This window comes from Microtus pennsylvanicus, chromosome 13, assembly GCF_037038515.1.
Source record: "Microtus pennsylvanicus isolate mMicPen1 chromosome 13, mMicPen1.hap1, whole genome shotgun sequence".
In the NCBI taxonomy this organism is placed as follows: Eukaryota; Metazoa; Chordata; class Mammalia; order Rodentia; family Cricetidae; genus Microtus; species Microtus pennsylvanicus.
The window spans coordinates 32,812,724-32,834,154 of record NC_134591.1 but is presented as its reverse complement, the minus strand read 5'-3'; the positions used below and the strand labels follow the sequence as shown (position 1 = coordinate 32,834,154).

The window sequence follows — 21,431 nt, the reverse complement described above, 5'->3', positions numbered from 1 at the left end:
GGTGTTAATGTGGTGGGAATTATCTTCCTAAATTAGCTCCACCTTTCCTTGTTAAGAAATTGCCTTTGGGAGACAACCAACCTCTTAGGCTTTCTACTTACATAGGTTGACCAATTACTAGATGGTCTATTGTTCTCCAACACCCTTCCCATTATTTAAGTGTAGAGCAACAAGCCTCTCTGTTAGAGTACTAACCTTATCTATTACAGCCTCTCTCTCTCTCTCTCTCTCTCTCTCTCTCTCTCTCTCTTTCTCTTTCTCTCTCTCAGCAAATGTCTTGAATCTATCATTAAGCATCCTAATGTTCTTTTATTCTCGAAAATATTTTTTTTACTTATATCTGGGCTAGTTAATCCTTTTCATGATATATAAATGTAAGAGTTGTCAGTAATACAGTAATATCCACAGACTCAAAATTGTGCTGTTGGGAAATCTTTTCTTTCAGAAAAATAAATCCATTGATTTTAAATTTAGGTTCATACAAGTTCTTATGACAAGGGCAGATGGCAGCCAAATTCTGACAAAATATACAAATGGCCTATAACTCAGCAGTAGTTACATACTCTGGTTCCCTTTGGAACTCCTGAGCTAAACCACCACTGTATATTATACTCAGGACTACAGTCCTCTAGGCTCGTACAAGAATGGTTTCTTGCCGGGCGTTGGTGGTGCACACCTTTAATCCCAGCACTTGGGAGGCAGAGGCAGGAGGATCTCTGTGAGTTTGAGACCAGCCTGGCCGACAAAAGTAGTTCCAGGACAGGCAAGCTGTAAAGCTACAGATAAACCCTGTCTCGACAAACCAAAAAAAAAATGGTTTCTTGAGCTCTAATTATAGTAATAAATCATTTTCCTTTTTACAAGGTCCAATATTTTCCACAAATCTCCAAAAAGAAATGAATGTACTTCTTATCAAAAGTCCAAATCCAGTATCAATATTAGTTACTTTCCCATGTTGTAACAGAACTCTGTGGCCAAAGACAAATTACTCATTAAATAGTCTATTTTGGCTATATTTCTAGAGGGAGTCTCCAATATTATAGGGAAGACATAGCAGCTGGAACCAGGGCAAGAAATGGAGAAATCATAGTTTCATCAACATGAAGGAAACAAAGAGAACAAAGTGGGGTGGACCAAGGCTATAAACTTATTCAAAGTCCATCCCTAGAGACATTCTTCACTCAGCAAGTCTCCACCTCCTAAAGGTTTTATTACTTTCCCAATCACCACCACCAACCAGTATTCAAATATGTAAGCCTAAGAGAGCTAGTTCTCATCTAAAGCACCACAGATACCAGTAGTGCCCAAGTATTCTCAGCCTGCCATCCTCTGATAATATTTCTGCCCTGCATGTTTCTTCAGATATTAGATGACACAGAGTATCCTAGGGGACTCCTGATCTGCATGTAGTCCAAGAATTGACCTGCATTTGGATATCTTGGTCTCCCTTTGAGGCAGTGGCGGGGAGGAGGCAGAAATCTTTAATAAATAAATAAATAAGCTACAAAAATCAGATTTTACGACAAAGAATCCACCTTCAGTGACAGCTTTGTGCATCTATGGACTCTCTAGAAGCTACTTGGATTTTTAAACCCTGTACATAGTACCAAAGTAGTTTATTAATAAGTACAAATTGTAATTACCAAATGAAACCCAAATTCTTCTCAGCGCCTAGTGTAACTGTTATTTGAAGGGAAAAGCCACAACTCCAAAGGTCTATCTAGTTAAGCTTGCAACAGAGCAGGGCAAAGAGCTCTGACCATTAGGAGTAGGACCTGATCCAACTGGAGGGAGTGGCTAAGCCCTCTAATTACAGAGGGAGCCTTGGCCTATAAAGGCGGGGTGTCTGTGCTCTCTGTGTCTTAGGGCCTCCAAGGGATATGATGGAGTGTCATTGGAAGAGGACTGGAGTAGATTATTTGAAAGCGCTATAAGATTAGGAGCCCTGAGCCTCAGCTCAGACCCTCATTTCTCTGAAGAGTCCACTTGGATACCAACCATGCTTGCTGCCGTGGGCTCCCTGGTGACCACCATCTGGGCAGGGCTCCATCTCCGGACTCTCTTGCTGGCTATTGTCACCTTTCTGTTCCTGGCTGACTACCTCAAAAGACAGCACCCCAAGAACTACCCGCCTGGTCCGCAACGCCTGCCCTTCATAGGCAACTTACTGCAGTTGGACATGGAGCAGCCGCACATGGGGATCCAGCAGGTAGGAAGGTACAAGATTGTTTGGCTCTGAGCTTACCTAATCCTGAGCTGGTGGATCTGCAATGTCTGGGAACTGGGGGCTGTGGGCGGGCAGGCAGGGCTCCAAGGCTCATGTTTCTGGTCCCTAAGCCCAGGACAAATACCTTCTAAACATGCACTTGTAAGAAATATGCAGCTCAGCTGGGCAGTTGTGGTGGCTCTCTGTGAGTGTGAGGCCAGCCTAGTCTACAGCACGATTCCAGGACAGCCTGGCTACACAGAAAAACCCTGTCTTACAGAGAGGGGGTATGAGGGAGGGAGAGTTAAAGGGAGGGAAGGAGGGAGGGAGGGAGGGAGGGAGGGAGGGAGGGAGGGAGGGAGGGAGGGAGGGAGAGAAATAATTGGAGAATTTCTTCTCTTTCAATGACATACTTCCTAGATGATGATTCTGTTTAGATTAGAGAACACATTGTGTGATTTGAATTCTTTAAATATATCGACGTCTGTGTGATGATTTAACAGTAAATGATGATAGAGACAGATAGGCCCTGCTGCTTTAAGAAGTGTGGGAAAGTCTAGGTCTCATCTTAGTTGATTAAAATGTTTCTCAGGAAAAAAAAAAAATGGAGTGGGGGGAGGGGCGTGTTCTACTCCTCTTTACTGAAGTTTGGTTTAGGTGTTGCTCTCTCTTACTGAGCCTTAGTTTTTATACATCCTTGTGACTGCTCACTTACTGATGTTATCACTAAGAAAGCCACAAGCAAGTGTCGAATTCCCCTGGAAGAGTGACCATTTCTCCACTCAGTTCTGGAAGCTCTCCCTGATTAAATTGGGTAGTTTGTTCTGTGTAAACAGTGACATTTGAGATTGGCAGGCATTATTTGATGACTTAACCGTGGCTTTGTAATTTTCCTCCTTATCCAGAGTAAAATTGTTTTTCCTGAAATTTCTATGATCTTTTACACCCTGCAACCTCCCCTTTGGTCAGTATGTGAAAGGCTTTTTCTTCTCAGTTCTTTTATTTTTAAAGACATGTAATACTACAATTGCATTCATCTGGACTGCATATATTTGAGCAATTATTTTATTATTCAAGTATCATCTATTGGGAGAGATAGAACATGTCTGTTTACAATTTACATGTAAGCATTTAAACTCAATGTTTTATTGTTTTGTGGTTTGTCTGTTTGCTCTGCCTTCATTCTTTCATTTTTGGTTTCCTATCCTGCCACACGGGTTTCTTGGACACTCTCCGAGTAGATGCCTTTTTATTCATCTTCTCTCTCTTTACATCTCTACTATTGTCCTCCCAGCATCTGTTCTGTGTTACTCAATACACACACACAGCTATGAGAGTTTGCTAACACCATTTTCCGTGTGAAGTGCAGCGACTACAGACATGGGGGAGCCCTCTCCCCTGTATGATGCACTGCCCCAGGTGCTGTCCCCACTCACTGAGACACACATCCCACACTGCCTGCTCTGCAGTGTCAGTGCAGCTGGGACTCAAAGGCACAGGAGTCTGTTGTCTTTGCCCCTTATCATCCTCCCATAGCTGTCTTTTCTCTGACCTTTCAAGTTCATCATTTCCTTTCTGACCTCAAGCACATTCTTCTTCCAACCTTCAGAGGAGACAGTAGCAGAAGGAAACCTCTTAGCTGTGCCCCTCCTCAGAATGCCTTTCCCTTCCTCCCACGCTGTCTTTCCCCTATTGTAGACAACTAGGTTGATGATCAGAGGCACTCACAATTTCAGATGTTCTCCTACTACTTGCTGGCCTTTGTGGTTTCCCTATAAGTGTTAAACATTTTTTGTTTTGTTTTGTTTGTTGTTTGTTTGTTGTTGTTGTTTTGTCTCTCTACTTTCAAGAGATTCAGTTTCCATATTGATTGTGGTGGCTTTGTATTATTTTGGGCTTTATGCTTTTGGAATCTACATGACCTGCATTTTGCCAGACTAGGAAGTTTCCATCATTTTCCAACTGTTGTCTCATCTACATATTCCTGTTTTCAGGACATTGGTGCACAGCCATGACATCTATGGTGCTGGGTCTTGCTGTTTGCCATCGGCTTTCTCTGTGCTGTGCATGGGAGAGCTGCCTCTCCCCTCTGCACTGCTTCTCTGAAAAGCTCTGCTGTGCAGATCTCCACAGAGGCCATGGCAGCTTCTGTCCTCAAATTGATGCCTTTTCATCTTATCTTTCTTTTCTCTGTTAATATTTCCCAATATTTGGAATAATTTTATAATAGCCATTTTGAAATATTTATTTCTTCCCCTCTTTCCAACATCTGTGCCATCTCAAAGAAATTGAGTTTCTCTTGGGTCTTAGTGAATGAACTAAGCAATGTCAGACTGGACATTGTGTGTCATGTGCTGTAAACTGATGTACACACTAGGACCATGCTCTACTTGTCCAGCTAGCTTTAAGGCTCCAGGGCCTCACTTATGTGAGTAGAAACTCAAATGGAAATTTCAGAGTTTTCATTGTGAATCAGAATAACCCCAGTGTGTGCTTGGCACATTTGCCTCCTTAATCTTAGCACCATGAGCAAGAAGGAAGATGGCTGTAAACTGAAGGGCCTCATCAGTATAGTGCAGCTGCAACTCACTACAGGAGGGTAAATGCCAGCGCTCTTCCAGTAATTGTCCCATAGGGAAGGAAAGTCCTTATTGCTGCAAAAGAAGGGTGGGAAGCAGAATTCTCTCCCAGGCTTCTTTGGAGAGTCTCTTCACAGCAGTTCTCACACAGACTCAGCCCAGGAGAGACACATAGCAAGTGACAAGATGACATCCATGAATCTCACCACTGTAACAACTTGATTGCCCCCATTTGATTGTGTTCGACAATGGGACTTAGAAGCAAAAAGTTAAAACAATCTCTGGCCTTTTGAGAATTACTTTTCTTGTATTTGGCCAAAACAAAGTAAATTTTGGTGTAGGTTTACTTCTGGCAAATTCTATCATAAGTTACAAAAATAAAAAGACATGCTTTTATTTAATCTTGTCAGGGTAAAAATATTAGATCTATGTCTTGCTACACAGTCATGTGAGGTTGGGTGATATGTCTTATGTCAAAGAATTAGGTCATGGTGATCCTAAGGCTGGAAACATCATGCCAATTCAATAATTTTTCATTTATTTATTTTGTATTACCTATGGGTTTACCATTTGATATCTGTGTATAATCAAATGAGGTTAAATGATGCAACTTAGGCATAATTAAATTTTAATTCTTGCCATGAGGAAAAAACCCCACAAACTGATGCATGGCTTTCCCTTTTGTGTTTATGCTCCCTTCATTCAGCCACAATGACACGCAAACACGAATTCACATTAGCAATCATCTCTTAACATTCCATTTTCCACTGTTGAAGAAAGTGGTAATCTGATTTCTCCAGGTTGTTCAGTGGGGTAATGGCAAAATAAGTTCTTGAACCATACATGATTTGACTCAATGCAAAAACTCAGTATATATAGAGAGAATAAAATGACCTTTAATAACTAGATATATTTCTTCACCGACTCATTCACTCAAGAGACACTAAACAAATGCTTAGCATGACATGCACAACACAGGACAATCTATGGTCCAATAAGTCTTATGTTCTGTCAATCATGTGATATCATATGAAATCTAGACGGATGGGCAGCTCTGGGCCTAGCCTTTGATAGAATGATGCCACCAGTTGTGCTGTGCCTAGAAGGAATGTTTAACAAGCATCTAGTGAAGATGGGATATTTTATATCCATTAAAGTGACATCATTTAAAACAGGATGAGGAAAGTGAAGAAGGTGGCTCCTTGTTGAGCATGTGGGGACTCTACTTCCCTCCATCTCATAGACTCTTAGCTTTCTCTGTAGTAGTTCACAGAACTATTACAAGAATATTACAGAAGTAAGAGAAAGTCTTGGCAGGCTGAAGTGGGCTGTGTTATACAACATGGATATTAGCATGTGATTCAAGTTAGCTGTAACAATGGGACCCCAACATACAATTGTCCTGAATATGCCTCTTATGATCGTTGTATGTATAAAATTACTCAATAAATTCCAAATCACTGTTAAGACGTCTTCTATGAGTTGAAGCTCATTCCATTTTCTTTCTTTTCCTTTTTTTTTCATCTTTTATATATTATCAGAGCAGACTCCTGAGAACCCAGGTCAATTTTTGCACATTAGCCAGGATTCTGTGACATGAATGCTGCATGAGCCCATCAGCACTGTCTCTGGGTTCTGCCCCTCCATCTTTTTGTTGCTTCTATTGTCAGAGCCCTCTTCTAAATCACATTCTAATATTTAAATAAACAGTTATTTTGCTATTGCTTCTGTTATCATAGTATTTATACAAAAAAGCCATCAACAGATATTTTCATTTACTGTGAATTCCATGCTTGCCGGCCATCGAGGTAATCTGAATTTGATCACCTCACCCACATGGTGAGAGGCGAGAACAGACTCCCCAAAGATGTCCACTGACATACTCTTGTGCAACACCACCCTTCACATACAAAATACACAAACACACAGACACACAAACACAGACACACACACAATGAATGCAAAAATATTTTTTCCTTATTTTGTCTTACCTCCAGCAAACCCACACAGACACACTTTGGTCTTTACCCAGTGGCATACACATGTTCTGCCTGTCCTAGACTGCAGAATGAGGAGTTAGAAAATTTGCTTATTTGCTAAAATCTTTGTACTAAATTCTTCATACAGAGATACACACTATAATATCATCCACTCATTGATCCCTGTTAATGAATTTGTATTGGTGAATCTTATTCTTGAAGTTGATTAGCGTTTAGCACATTTCAAAGAAAATAATATCAAATTCATTTCAACATACAAATATGTACCATTCACAAGGAAATAAAGACTTATCAATATGATTACCATTTGCTACACATCCAGGGATGACAGACATATGTCTGAGCACACTCGCCACTAACTGTTGAAATATGTTTCAGCTTGTGAAGAAGTATGGGAATGTTATCAGCCTGGATTTTGGATTCATGTCCTCAGTGATTGTAACCAGTCTGCCTTTAATCAAAGAAGCCTTTACTCACCTGGAAGAAAATTTTATGAGTCGCCCTCAATTTCCACTGCAAAGTCTTGTCTTTACTGAAAATGGTAAGACTTTTATGTGTTGTCAGATATGCATTGTAATTTTTAAGATACATAAAAGGCTCCCATGTGCCTTATGTATCCATAAGCCAATACCTTCATGAAATGCCATCATTAATTGGTGCTGGGTACCACATTGCTTGAATGAAAGCACCCATAAGATGGTTTATAGTGTGTCCTAGTAGAGACCAGGTAAATCACATATTTGGAAAAACTAATTCTATATACTTTAATAGGAAGTAACCACAGCACACAAACACAGCCAGAAACTGTGCTCACTTTCATTTTCCCATGTCACCCATAGGAAAATGGATGTGAGTCAGCTTTTTCTTTCTACCTCATCTTGCTTATAGCTGCTTATGCTGTATCATTAAAGTAATGCAGATGTCTAGGCTCCTAGCCAACATTATAATTTGTTAGTATGACTATGCTATATTATTGTGAAATAAGTCATCAGTTGAACACAGAATTTGAAATCTATTAATCCAACAAAACAGCATCTTAGGCCCTTTCTAATTACTCTTCAGGATAAGTCTAGGTCAATTCACTGTGCTGTCTGTTGTAAGAACCAGAATGCTAAACATCTGTCTTAGGGTTACTTTACTGTGATGAAATACCATGATCAAAGACACTTGGGGAGGAGAAGGTTTATTCGGCTATGCTCTCATATACACTGTTCATCCAAAATGAAGTCAGGACAGAAACTCGGGGCAAAGACCTGGAGGCAGCAGCTGGCACAGAGGCTGTGGAGGAGTACTGCTTTCTGTCTTGCTCCTCGTGCTTTATTCAGCCTGCTTTCTTATAGAAACCAGGAGCACCACCCAGGGTTAACAGCAACCACGTGGGATGGACCCTCCCACACCAAACATTCATTAAGAAAACGCCCTACAGCCTTGCCTACAGCCCTATCTTCTTATGTAGGCATTTTCTCAATTGAGGCTCCCCCTTGTAGAACAATTTTAACTCATGTGCCATTGATACAAAACCAGTCAGCACAGTAAAAGTTAATGCCAGGGATTAAATAGTAAAGCAGTATCAATGCAGAAGGTGTTTAGTCAAAGATGTCTAACATTGTATGAGGATTCTGTAAAGTCTTCTCTGAGTAAATGATACTCATTTAATGACCTGAAAGAATAATTAGTCAAGGGGATATTATATCCTTGAATGGACGAAAAGGAGAGATGTCTTGAGGAATGGAAAGACATCCAGTGTTGCAACCATGGTATTCAAAGGACATAATTAAGCGCTCTTGGTACTTCTGACCTCCATCAGAAAGAGCACAATACTGATTTTTATTCTAACAGCAAGGAAGACTTCTCAGTGGTTTAAAACAGAGGAGATCTTAGGATATCAGATTGAGAGTGGAGCAAAGACATTAAGAAACATGTTTTAGATATGAAGGGTGGAAGATTACACACTCCAGTTGCTAAACTAGATTATGAATTAGACCAGGGTGATGGCATTAAAGCCTTACAAACACAAGTCCAGGCATGCCAAAAGGATATCAAAATGACCCCATGATCTAGATACCAGAAGATAAGGATGCTGAGAAAACTTCACTAGCAGTTTGATGGGTAAACTTGGTTGTCAACTTACCTGCATTTGAAATCAACCAAAATCATCCAAATTGGGCAAACAAATGAGGAGTCTTGCTTCTTTGGAATTCTAAAGTGAGAAGAAATACCCTAAATCTGCATCACTGGAGATCAGAACACCCATTCTAAATTTGGGCCACACCTTCTGCTGGTAGCCCACATAAAAGGACATGGAAAAAGGAAGCTTTTGCCATTTGCTTTTCTTGGGCTCCCTTTCACTGGCAAGTTCAGCTATCCTGCTGATGAAGAATTCCTTCACTGGTATGAGAATATACTTTTTTAGGATTCCAGTGTATGCAGAAGACTAGCTGAGATATCCAGACTCATAGATTGAACAATCATAGCATTATTGGCCTTTCCATTGACTACCTTATACACCAGTCTAATAAATACTGCTTTAATGTCTCTAGATCCATTCTGTCACTTCTAGTCCTTAAGAGAAGTGGTTTTCAACCTTGGGGCACCACGCCCTTGGCCATTGAACAACCCATTCAGATGCTCACTAGGTTGTTGCTATACCAAATATTTACAATATGACTCAAAACAGTAACCAAACTACAGTTGTAAACTAGCAACAAAAATAATTGTATGGTTGGGGGTCAGGACAACATGAGGAACTGTATTAAAGGGTTGCAGCATCAGAAAGTTGAGATTCACTGCTTTAGAGAACCACAACTTGTACAGATTGTGATAACAGGACTGGTTCCTGGCATTTTGCTTGATATAGATAATAAGACACACCAACACAGAAACATATGTGTGTGTATGTATGTATGGGTGTGTATACATCACACCCATACATATTAAACCCAAAGTGTAGATGCTTTGGTTCTGAGGAGAATTGGATTTCATCACCTCATTAATACCTAGTTACCTTGGTCCGTAAAATTTTTACTTTGCCCATGCATCTCTTTTTTCTGCATATTGTAAGAGATCTGGAATATTCTGGCAATAACTTTTGTGTTTTTCTAAATTATTAAAATTGAAGAATATATTAAAAATACTGACAAAACAGTGATGCTGTAAGCCACCAGGAGATGCTAGCCACTATGCTCCTTGCTTTCTGCTATTGTTTCTCTCTAGACAGCTGTCAAGTCCATTATTGGCCCTTCTTCTTTACATCATACATGTGACCAACCCGTTTGTCAGATAGTTTTAAATCAGAATCACAATGCCATAACGCTGTATTGCTTCTTTCTAGGACTGATCTTCTCCAGTGGTCAGACATGGAAGGAGCAAAGAAGATTCGCTCTGATGACTCTGAGGAACTTTGGGTTGGGAAAGAAGAGCTTAGAGCAGCGCATGCAGGAGGAAGCTCAACACCTTGTAGGGGTCATAAAAGAAGAGGAAGGTGGGCATTCCACAGGGCAGGGGTGGGAGGCTCTGGCCCTCTCATTCATTAAACAGAATCCACCTAAGTATCTAAGTGCTTGTCCTGGACTGTGCACTGTGCTGAGCACTGAGCATTGAACAGTGAACATGTAGCCATGACCTTGCCCCAGAGTTTGTAGCTAATCACACAGATGGTCATTAGATTCGCTGCTGCCTTAAGGCCTGGTCACCTGTCTGGCTTCCCAGATATGAACAGATTCTTTAGTGCATGTTAAACCTCATATCAAGCTAATCCAGAGCCTCTTACATAGCTCTCTAGTATGTATGTTTCTCTGTCATGTGGAATTAACGAACCAATATCTTCAAAAGATGCATCTTTTTCTTGATCTACCTCTAGGACAGCCTTTCAACCCTCACTTCAAGATCAACAATGCTGTTTCCAATATCATTTGCTCCATCACCTTTGGGGAGCGTTTTGAGTACCATGACAGTCAGTTTCAGAAGCTGCTGAGGTTACTGGATGAGGCCATGTATTTGAGTTCCTCAAAGATGGTCCGGGTAGGCATTCTAGTTTCTTTTATATTTGGAGAAAATTGGACTGGGGCTAATTCAAGTACAAATAGGTTTTATCTTTTTCTTTTTAGAAGTGGAAACAAACTTTTCTGGCAAAAATATTAAATTATACATACACACACACACACACACACACATATATATATAATATAATTAAAATCATTGTTAGTTCACTAGTACATCTCTGTTGAAATGCAAATGTGAAGGCTACTATGTAATTTGCTATGATGACAAAATTATTTAAGATAAGCCAGAAACAGTAAATAAGTGAGATAAAAGGAGGAGAGCAAGAAACGGAGAAAAAGATGAGAAGCAAGGTTCAAAAATGAGGAAGTGGAAAGAAATGTTATGAAGGAGAAGAGAAAAATATAAGCAGCTTAAGGGAGGCATCAAATATATTGCTCAGTAGTGAAAAAGTTGAGAAATAAAATTAAATAAATATAAGAAAAGACTCACAACTTTTGCAAATCTATAACTCCTGCCTTCAGAAATTCAGGGCTTCCTGAGTAACAATCCCTATGCTGCAGGAATATCCTACTGCATGTCACATACATACCTGGAAAATCAGAGTTTCTAAGTTCTACAGCAATGAAACACCGAAGGTTAGCGCCATGATCCATCTCATAATCTTAGACTCAGAAATATCAAATTCTGGGGTTAATTTCAGTTGATAAGCTCAATTTGTAGCCACTGCAGGTGGGAGTATCTCTTCTTATCTATGATTCCCAGCTTGTTCTCAGTTCCTGCCGCCTTCATCTTTTGACCCTTCAGTGTCTTTGATGACATTAGAATCAGAATTAGGACAGCTACTGAATGTTATATCAGTGTATGTCTTAGAGTGAAAAGAATTTGACCAGTGAGAAGTGGTCAGAGACTACCTTATGTCCACCAATGGGTCTGAAGAAAAACAACAGTCCAGATATTCCCACAGTTCCAGTAGAAGATCAAGAGGAAAAGTCTACACTATCTTGAAACAGAAAGTGACTTTATATTGTCTCCATGATCATGTTCTTCTCCCTAATTAGTTGTATAACATTTTCCCATGGATGATGAAACATCTTCCTGGAACACACCAAACAACATTAGCTTCCTGGAGACAACTGAAATCATATATATCTGATATAGTTGAAAATCACCGCAGAGACTGGAACCCTGATGAGCCAAGAGACTTCATTGATGCTTTCCTCACGGAAATGACAAAGGTGGGGAAGACAATGCCTGTATCTTCTTACAGAAATGGTGGTGTTGAATAGCTTCCAATTGATTGAGAAGCAGGCTAGCCCAAAGGTAGGGATTTAGCATAGCAGAGATTTATTCTCTCATAGTTCTAGATCGGTCCTGTAATCCTGCCAACCAGGCAGCCAACTTTGGGAACAATAGAAACATCATTGCCTTGTGTCTCCCATCTCCTAGGGGACACTGATGTTTGTTGCTGTGGTTCTCTGCTCCATCTTCAGTGCCGAGATTATATCACCATTTTTTTCTGATCTTTTTACATCTCATTTCTCCTGTTCTAACCCTGGAGGCCCCTCTCCTAAGAATAACTCAGGATAACCTTTCCTCCTGAAATGGATCATATTTTGAAGATCTATTTTTGTGCATTGAGTAGCATTCCATGGTGGCAAAGATGACAAGATGAACATCTCTGTAGATCCTTCCTTAATCTAGCTTTTTAAGGAAAACACAGGAGTGTAGTGATGAGGCAAGCAGGCCTGCTTTTAGTCCCACCCAGCTCCCACATGACTAGCTTAGCCCCAGAATAATTACACAGAAACTATATTCTTTTAAACATTGCCTGGCCCATTAGTTCCAGCCTCCTATTGGCTAATTCTCACATCAGGCTTTAACTCATATTTAGTAATCTGTGTAGCACCACGAGGTGGTGGCTTACTGGGAAAGATCCTAACCTGCGTCCATCTCGGGTCAGAAAATCATGGTATCTGCCTCATTGCCTTCTTCCCAGCATTCTGTTCTGTCTACTCGGCCCACTGAATTTTCTGCCCTATTTCTTCCCCTATTAAAGAAAGGCCAAGGCAGTTTCTTTATTAACCAATGAAAGTAACACATAGAAAAAACACTCCTACATCACAGGAGTAACGTTTTATAAATGTATGGTAATATAACTTTGGTTTGTTGGAAGTTTTTAGAAATTAAGGGTTCGCCACCCTTAATTTGGCTAGAGATTCTGGAAATGCCCAGATTCTTCCTTATAAATTGCTTCCTTGGTCCTTCTCCCATATCTGAAAAAAGATAGATGTGAAATATAAGTAGCAGTTAAATTTCAGAGCTTTATTTCATTATACATTGGTCCAGGACTGGTTACCCTCCCCAACTCAAACCACATTGCAACATACAAACTTCAGCTAAGTAAGTGGTAGAGTTTATAATTCATATAGACACACTGGACTCCATATGAACACTATTCAATAATAGACCAAGGCAAGAAGAAACTGTGAAAACATATTAGTGAATTTTGGATCCGTGTGACAACATTATATGGCAGCACAAAGAGAATAAAGCAAAAATGTTGTCCAGCCAAGTTTCAAAACATTTCAATTCATCAAAGTAAGTGGCAAAGCAGCTCAGCTTATGGGGCAGAAAGCTATGGTGGAGACTTACACATCACAGTTCATTAGGAAACTGCAAGCAAGGAAGGAACCATGGGTAGGGTGTAAATCTAGGAGCTACAATCCTTCCCATCAGCTGGATGCTGTCTTACTATTTCTAAGAACTTCCCCAAATACTACCAGTGCAAGGGACCAGTATTTAAAACATGAGCCTGTGGGGGAACATCTTGAATTCAAATCACATTGTAAAATGTAGAATCCTATTAGTCCGAGTAGGCCTCTGGCAAATACATATCACTGAATCTGTCATAGAAGCATCAATTCACTGGGTTATGGGCTCCTTTTCTGCCTCGGTCACAGTGTGTGTGTGTGTGTGTGTGTGTGTGTGTGTGTGTGTGTGTGTGTGTGTGTGTGTTTATTATCTTTTCTCTTATTTCATCTTCCTGGTATAATATTGATTTAAACAAATTTATGCCTGGAGGAGGAGGTAAATCCTTTACCATATGAATGAAGTACAGGTACTAGAACAACATTATTAAGAGCAATATTAGCAAACTGATGTTTCTAGAGGAAGTGAGAAAGGTGATGTTTGTAATAAAGAACTAGTGATGGAATCAGTGCAGTTTTGACTTTGCAAGATGATGCAGATTGGAGAATCATGAACACAGAAAATTGATATTCATCTTTCTGATATCAGCAAAGTCAGCTGTTGAATATCAAAGACAGCCTCATTCTGAATGACTTATTGTAATTCATTCTCAGTGGATCAGTGTTACAACACAGTCAAAAATCTTATTATTGAACAAATACACACTGTCTTTTCTAGCACCCCAACAAAACAACTACAAGTTTCAATGAAGAAAACCTCATCTGCAGCACTCTAGACCTCTTCCTTGCTGGAACAGAGACAACATCCACGACCCTGCGCTGGGCTCTGCTCTACATGGCGGTCTACCCAGAAATCCAAGGTGAGATGTGGTGACAGCATCTAACCAAGGCAGAATGGGTTCAGAAGACAGGATGGGGGAGTGGGAGGAGGAGGAGCGTATGTGAGGGGATGTGCACTCGGGAACCAGCACATCCTGCACATGTTCTGTGAGGACTATGATTGTTTCAAGAGTGTAGATATTGCAGTCTGTACCTTCAACAAGCTTGGAGTCCAGGAGAAAGGAGAGATGTCAATTTACATTGTAGTATGTATTAGCAAAGAGTGGATTACCATACAACATTGATTCACACCCTTCTTCCATTTTTTTCTTTTTTTCTTGATTTTTATTGAACTCTACATTTTTCTGCTCCCCTCCCTGCCTCTCCCCTCCCTCTCCATTGCTCCCCCAAGTTTCCCATGCTCCCAATTTACTCAGGAGATTCTACTTCCCATGTAGATTAGATCTACATAAGTCTCTTTCAATGTCTTCATTGTTGTCTAAGTTCTCTGGGATTGTGGTTTTCTTTGTTTATGCACCTTGACCAAATGGATAAGGAAAATGTGGTACATTTACACAATGGACAGCAAAAAAATAACAACATCTTGAATTTTGCAAAAATGGATGGAGCTAGAAAGCATTATTTTGAGTAAGGTAACCCATACACAGAAAGACAATTGTCACATGTACTCACTCATAGGAGGTTTTTAAACATAAAGCAAAGAAAACCATCCTTCCTTTTTTATTATCTAAAATGCCTTTTGAATGAAAGGTGCATTTTAAAGAAATCTTACAGCCTACTGTGTCACTGTTCAGGCTCATCTCTAAAACCAATATTCCAGAATATCAGTATAGTTTTTAAAAGCTTTTTGAATTATATTTTTAATTTGGTCTGTGTATGTGTACACTTGCATGCTCTCTTCTCCTGTGTATATGATGAGATCAAAAAGCAATTTACAGAAGTTGGCCGTTCCCATAATATGGGTTCCTAAGGACAATCACATTATCATCAGATTTCGTCATAAGTGCTAAATCATCTCATCATCAAATATATTAATTAATAGTCATTTAATTCATGTTCATTTTGTAGCATTAACAGCATTGAAGAGTTGGAAGCATCAAGGATACCAATGGGCCATGAGTAAAGTTTAGTACAGAAGTTCAGCCCTCAAGGAAAACATCTTGATGTATGAATATGGAAGCCAAAGGTTCTACAGACTTACCCATACAAATTCTCTAGAGTAGTTCAATTTGTAGACATAGAAGATAGAATGCAAGAGGAATAAACAAAGAATTATGAAGACGTAATTTTTTTTTGCAAGATCCATTGGTCCTGCCATTACTTACACAACAATAGATAAATGTGTTGTTTCAACTTCGGCACAGTAGCTGCTCCTCAATCTACTGCCTTTACAGCCAGCAGATGCAATTCAGTTACCTTCCTGCTTCTGTGTCAGTAGCCCAGCCACTCAGGGCACAGCCTGCAGGAATTCTGTTCCCACAGGCACTGGCTCTGCCACTGCTGCTAAAGGTAGCTTTAACTACATCTCTATCATTCTGTTTAGAAGTAAAACTCGAGCATATTGATATGCATAATATAGATACAGATTACATATATAATATGTATTAATATAATTGTGATATTCTGCTAGCTCAGAGAGGTTGAGTAGTAACTAGCTTACCTTCCCTCATAGCTAGTGTCTCCCAAAAGCTCATGCTTCTACTTCACCAAAATAAAAAAGCCAAACCACACAAAACTCCTCCCAAAAACTTCTGGTGCATCTCTCTATCTCTTTGAGATGCCCGCTGATGATCTACTATTACATTCCTGTCAACTAGTTGTTAACTCAGCCTCCTGACCTCAGGTTTATTTTATTTAATTAACACTAATGCAAACTTGGGATTCACAGTATCTCAAATATCCCTCAACATATGTTTAGAATTTTATCAATGCACAATTAAATATTGGCTGATGAGCTATGATTATCAGTCCACATCAAATGCTTAAGAGAGTGTTGAAAATTCAAGATGATCAAGGACTCAAATTTACCCTAACTCAAAATCATCGTAGTTTTTGAGATCTGATTTACATTATATGAAATTTATTTCCATTTAATTCTTTTATATATACAGTAGTGCCAATGTTAGACATTTATTTCTCTCTGGAGAAAGAACCATGCTGGACCTAGTAAAGGACCTAGAGTTCCAAATTCATTTCACCTTGTGGCAGTGGTTAGCTCAGATGAGGCTTGCAGACTCTGCAGTGGCTCCCATGAGAACCTCCTTTGCACCCCAGGGAGGGACCTGGAGAAGGAAGGGGACATTGTCTCTACAAGCTTTGTCCCAAAGATGAAACACCATGTCTGCTTATGTTTTAGTTCAGTCACATTTGCTCTTTAAGGATCTGGGAAATGACTTCTTTAGCTAAGAAGCCAGTAAACAGCTGAGTCTCTTCTGCTCTAAGATAGTGATGATATTGATAGGAAGCATTTACCAATTATTTTAATTATTATAGCGATGTAAACCTCAAAATGCCCTTTTGATAAGGTTTATTTCCTCTCAATTATTAGATGAAGAAACCAACGCTCATAAAATATTGCTAGTTTGACCATCAAAGCTGCCCAGAAACACATTGCAATTCACTGCCCATGACAGCAAATATCCTTGAGAAATTAGTCTGCAGATACACAGGGGTCTCAGTGCTTGTGTCCTCCCTATGGACTCATTGAAACTTAATGACCAGTGTGATGGTGTGAGGAGGTGATTACTTGTTAGGAAGGGAATTTGTGCTTAAGAACGAAGAGCAAGATGGCTTCTCTTCACATTATGGCATGATGATACAACAAAGATTCCCCAACTATGACAGAGGAAATTGATTCTTATAAGACAAGAAATCTGTTGATGACCTTATCTTAGTATTTCTAGACTCTTCATGTAGATAAAACCAAAGTGTATTGGTGAGAATCTATTCAGTAAAAAGTATTTAATTATAGAAGTCTGAATAGACACTGATAGGAGTTTAGCCATAGACATGCTGTTTAGTCACTTCAGGATATACAGAAATTCATACTTATGCTGTAGGTTTGAAGAAAGTTATAGAGTTTACATTTTCTAAATCAGGTTTTCTAAAGGGTAGAGAACTTTTATTTCCACACAATCAGGACACTACATGAAATAAAAGCATATTTGTTTTGAAAAACATCTTTAGAAGAAAACAAAAATGTTTAAAGCTTAATGGTGCCTCCTGTTTCCTTGAAGCAAAAGTCCAGGCTGAAATTGACAGAGTGATTGGCCAGGAGAAGCAGCCCAGCCTGACTGACCGAGACTCCATGCCCTACACCAATGCTGTTGTCCATGAGGTGCAGAGAATGGCAAATATCGTCCCTCTAAATGTTCCCAGGAAAGTGACAGTGGACACTAAGCTGGCGGGATTCCATCTGCCCAAGGTAAGTAGGCTAAGGAATGGAAGTTTGTTAACCTCCATCCCTCTGTGTGTCTAGTCCATACGTTATTTGAGTCTTTCCCTAGGGCTCCGTACTACACACCAATTTGACTGCACTGCACAAGGACCCCAACGAATGGGCCACCCCAGATGTCTTCAATCCAGAGCACTTTTTGGAGAATGGAGAGTTTAAGAAGAGAGAATCCTTTCTGCCTTTCTCAATGGGTGAGTTGTGATGAGCAGGAGGGGGTTCAGAGCTCCACCTTATCCCTTCTCTTCTTTCTGGAATCCATACAGTTGGGCCTCCCCATATATCTCCATTTTGCAGCTGGTTTCAGTCAGTACCCACATACACACACAGGTACAGTGTCAATCCCTCCTTGCTTCTGATGGAATTTCAACTTCCTTTGTTTTGTTTTCTACCTCACTGACAACAGAGACCTAAGGCCTGCCTCTTGCTGAAAGCAACCAAGCCGAATTCCTGCCATTGTGTACACACTTTGTGTGCCACAAGACCTTTTTAAGGGATGGCTCCTGACAATGAAGAGGGATGAATTTTGGGGTTTTTAATTGTTAGATAGCTTTAACTGGCATTTGCTTAGGTGAATAGGCTTCTATCCCATGAAAAATCCCTGAATATGTCTTATCTTTCTAAATTCAACCCCCTTTGTTAAATGTACTTAGTACGTGCATCTGCTACACCACCTAACACGCAGGATAAATGCAGTGATGACTTTTTCCCTTGTGCGTGCTGCCAGGCAAGTTATTAAAGACTTCAGTGGCAGTGGTGTGGAATCAATAACCAAACGTTCTGGTACATTCTAGACATTGGTTTATATATGTAATTTGGCACTTCTTTAATTTCATAACTGTGTTTTAAGCTTTAACCTAAAAAAAAAAGAACCTGAGAGTAGGAAGTGTGGGACAGGAGATGAAGCAGAGCTGCCCCTTGGAGCATGCGTCCAACTGCAGCCTTCCAAGCTGCAATCAATGAGCAGTGCAGAGAAAAGGACACAGACCTAGACAAATGTGCTTCTCCCAGAGCTCAGTGTCCACCAGGTTTCCTCACACAGAAGCTTATGTTTCCTAACCCTGTCTGCAGACGGTGCCTAAATGCTGCAATAAGGCACACTGAAATGCTTGATATGATCATTAAGTTTTGCCTGATTATCTAATGCAGTGTCACATCTCATGATGTGGAGGCTCGGACCAGGAGGAGACTGCATTTGCCTGCACAGCTAGTGTTGATCCAGAGCTGGTGTTTCTTGGGGCTGGGCTGCCCTGGGTTTGTTCTGACCTCTTTGTCTTCCCATCTGGCACTGTCTGTCCCTTCTCTCACTGTTCACAACTCACTTTAATAAGAAAGCTGATGAGATACAGAGACTCTGTCCATTCTTCCTGTTTATAAAAATTGTAATAGAATATATAATATAAAATTATAAAAACCAAACCTCAGACACACATTTCACTTATTCTACTTCTCTAACTCAATGAGTCAGGTCAATGAAATACTGAAAGACTAGGAATTTTTTTCCTTTTTGTATTGAAAATAAATGCCTTGTGTGATAATTCTTAGGACTATGGTGAGAAGAATGAGAATAGACAACACACCTCCCCCAGGAAGATGTTCCTCCAGGCCTAATGCTTCCCATGAACATGCCCTCCCCTCACTATAGTGCAAAACCCACTTCCCATAGAGGCCTCTTACCTCACTCAGTTTAAAGAATTCTCCCATCTATACAAGTTGTAAAATAAAGTAGCAACACAGAGAAACCCACAGGTGCTGTTATTAAGAAGGTTATTACTTACTCTAAATTACACACTTCATTTAGCTGTCCAATTGTGTCAGATAATCACCACATTATTACAGTTATTAATACTCAGGAAAAAAGGAATAAATGTTTACTTTCACCCCATAAAGAGATTCCATAAAGGAGAGAAGAGTGTCCTTTCTTTTTCAAGATCACATTTCCCAAGAACTGACGGAACAGGGTCTTATGTTCTTATTTGTAGTTTAGAGTTCTTTGTGATACATCCAGACCGTGACTTGTCCCCAGAGTTATGGGCCCATCCATTCGAAGATTTCCCTGTTCGTGTCCTTTTTATGAGTTAGCATCACAAACTGCATCATTTAATAAGAACCTGTTACTGCTCACGGGTTCCCACATGAGGTCAGTGGCTTAGAGAATCTTTGCTCCCCTGCTTTCCATCTCATGCTGTGCTCTGATTGGTGGTGATCAAGATCTCTAGAGACAGAATAGAGGACAGAGCAGTGATTAATTCAAGCTGGGAACTCCATAAGTGACACTGTAAGCATCATGACCGGGTGTTTCATATTGCATTATACATTATTATTTGATAAAAAAGAACCAAGACGTATGGAAAATGACAAAATTTAGTCTTGGAGAAGGAAAACCTATATGTTTGGAATATACTGCCTTCAAAAAGCAGGAAACATCAGCTTGAGTGATCAAGTCTGAAATGTTTGGGGTTTTTAAAACAAGTGCTGGTTAGCAATGGGCTGTAACACTTACTGGTAAACCTGAGTGATTAATATAGAGGGGGTGAGTAGCACTGGAATGTCAACATGGGACATGGGATAAGAGCACTGGTTGCTCTTCCAGAGGACCAAGGTTTAATTCCCAGTACCCACATGGCAGCTCACAACCATCTCAGGGATCTGTCCCCTTCTTCTGGGTACAATGGGCGCTACACACATGTGGTGCAGAGACATACATGCAGACAAAACATTCACATAATATAATAAAAATAAAGGTTAGTTTATTAAGAACTGAAATGTATATACATGAGAGATGTGATAGATTTTCTAATGTCAAAATCAGGAGCCAGGTGCAAAATTTGGAAGAGAAATACAAATAGGAACAAGTAGATGAAGATTAATTTATTAACAGTCTCAAAATAAGTTTGCATACAAAAATTAAAGCACTAATTATGGAAGAATGTGTTAAACTCTACCATCATATGTTCCCCAACAATAAATCTCAAAATCAATCAGCAACAGAGGCTAGAAGAGAACCCCATGCAACATAAGTGACATCTGACCAAAGAGCAGATAATCATGGCCCCAGTCTTCCCATTAGGTAAACAAGGAGCTACTTAGAAAATCATATTCTACACAGAAAGAGCAGGTGTCTCTTTCACAGTACAAGATGCCACCTTCCATAACTGAAGTAAGGTTGGAGAAAGGATGCCTTTTTAATTTTTTATTACTTTATCAATAATACCAATAAAAATTCCTACTTCCTCCCCTCCTCCCACTTCACTCCCACTCCCCCCACCCCTTTGATCCTGGAGTTCCAATTACAGTGGAATATTCCACATTCAAACACATATGAGACGTAAATAAAAAGCTGGAAACAAAGTCCCAGGACAGTTCAAGATTGATGAAGCAAAATGGAAATGCCAGTCCCTGAAGGTACTAATGCCAACTAAGAAAGTATCTCGTCTTCTGTTTCATTTCTTGCAGGAAAGCGAGCTTGCCTTGGTGAACAATTGGCCAGGTCTGAGCTTTTTATTTTCTTCACTGCTCTTGTGCAAAAATTTACTTTCAAGCCTCCAGTCAATGAGAAGCTGAGCCTGAAGTCCAGATTTGGCATCCCCGTTTCCCCAGCCAACCACCATCTCTGCGCTGTCCCTAGATTGTGAAGTCAGACAG

The 21,431-nt window shown here is 40.0% G+C and overlaps 1 protein-coding gene across 2 annotated transcripts; it reads left to right on the top strand.

Moving 5' to 3' along the window:
• The first annotated feature begins 1,850 nt into the window (after positions 1 to 1,850).
• LOC142833434 (cytochrome P450 2J4-like) lies at positions 1,851 to 21,422 on the top strand. Of its 2 annotated transcripts, XM_075944829.1 has the most exons (9): positions 1,852 to 2,209; positions 7,164 to 7,326; positions 10,117 to 10,266; positions 10,645 to 10,805; positions 11,846 to 12,022; positions 14,214 to 14,355; positions 17,572 to 17,759; positions 17,842 to 17,980; positions 21,243 to 21,422. In XM_075944829.1, exons 1-9 carry the CDS (start codon positions 2,000 to 2,002, stop codon positions 21,419 to 21,421), a joined length of 1,509 nt encoding a protein of 502 aa, XP_075800944.1. In that variant the 5' UTR covers positions 1,852 to 1,999; the 3' UTR covers position 21,422. The 2 variants fall into 2 exon arrangements, with proteins under 2 accessions (XP_075800945.1, XP_075800944.1); XM_075944830.1 differs by lacking the exon at positions 17,842 to 17,980 and having other exon boundaries at positions 1,851 to 2,209.
• The last annotated feature ends 9 nt before the right edge of the window (positions 21,423 to 21,431 follow it).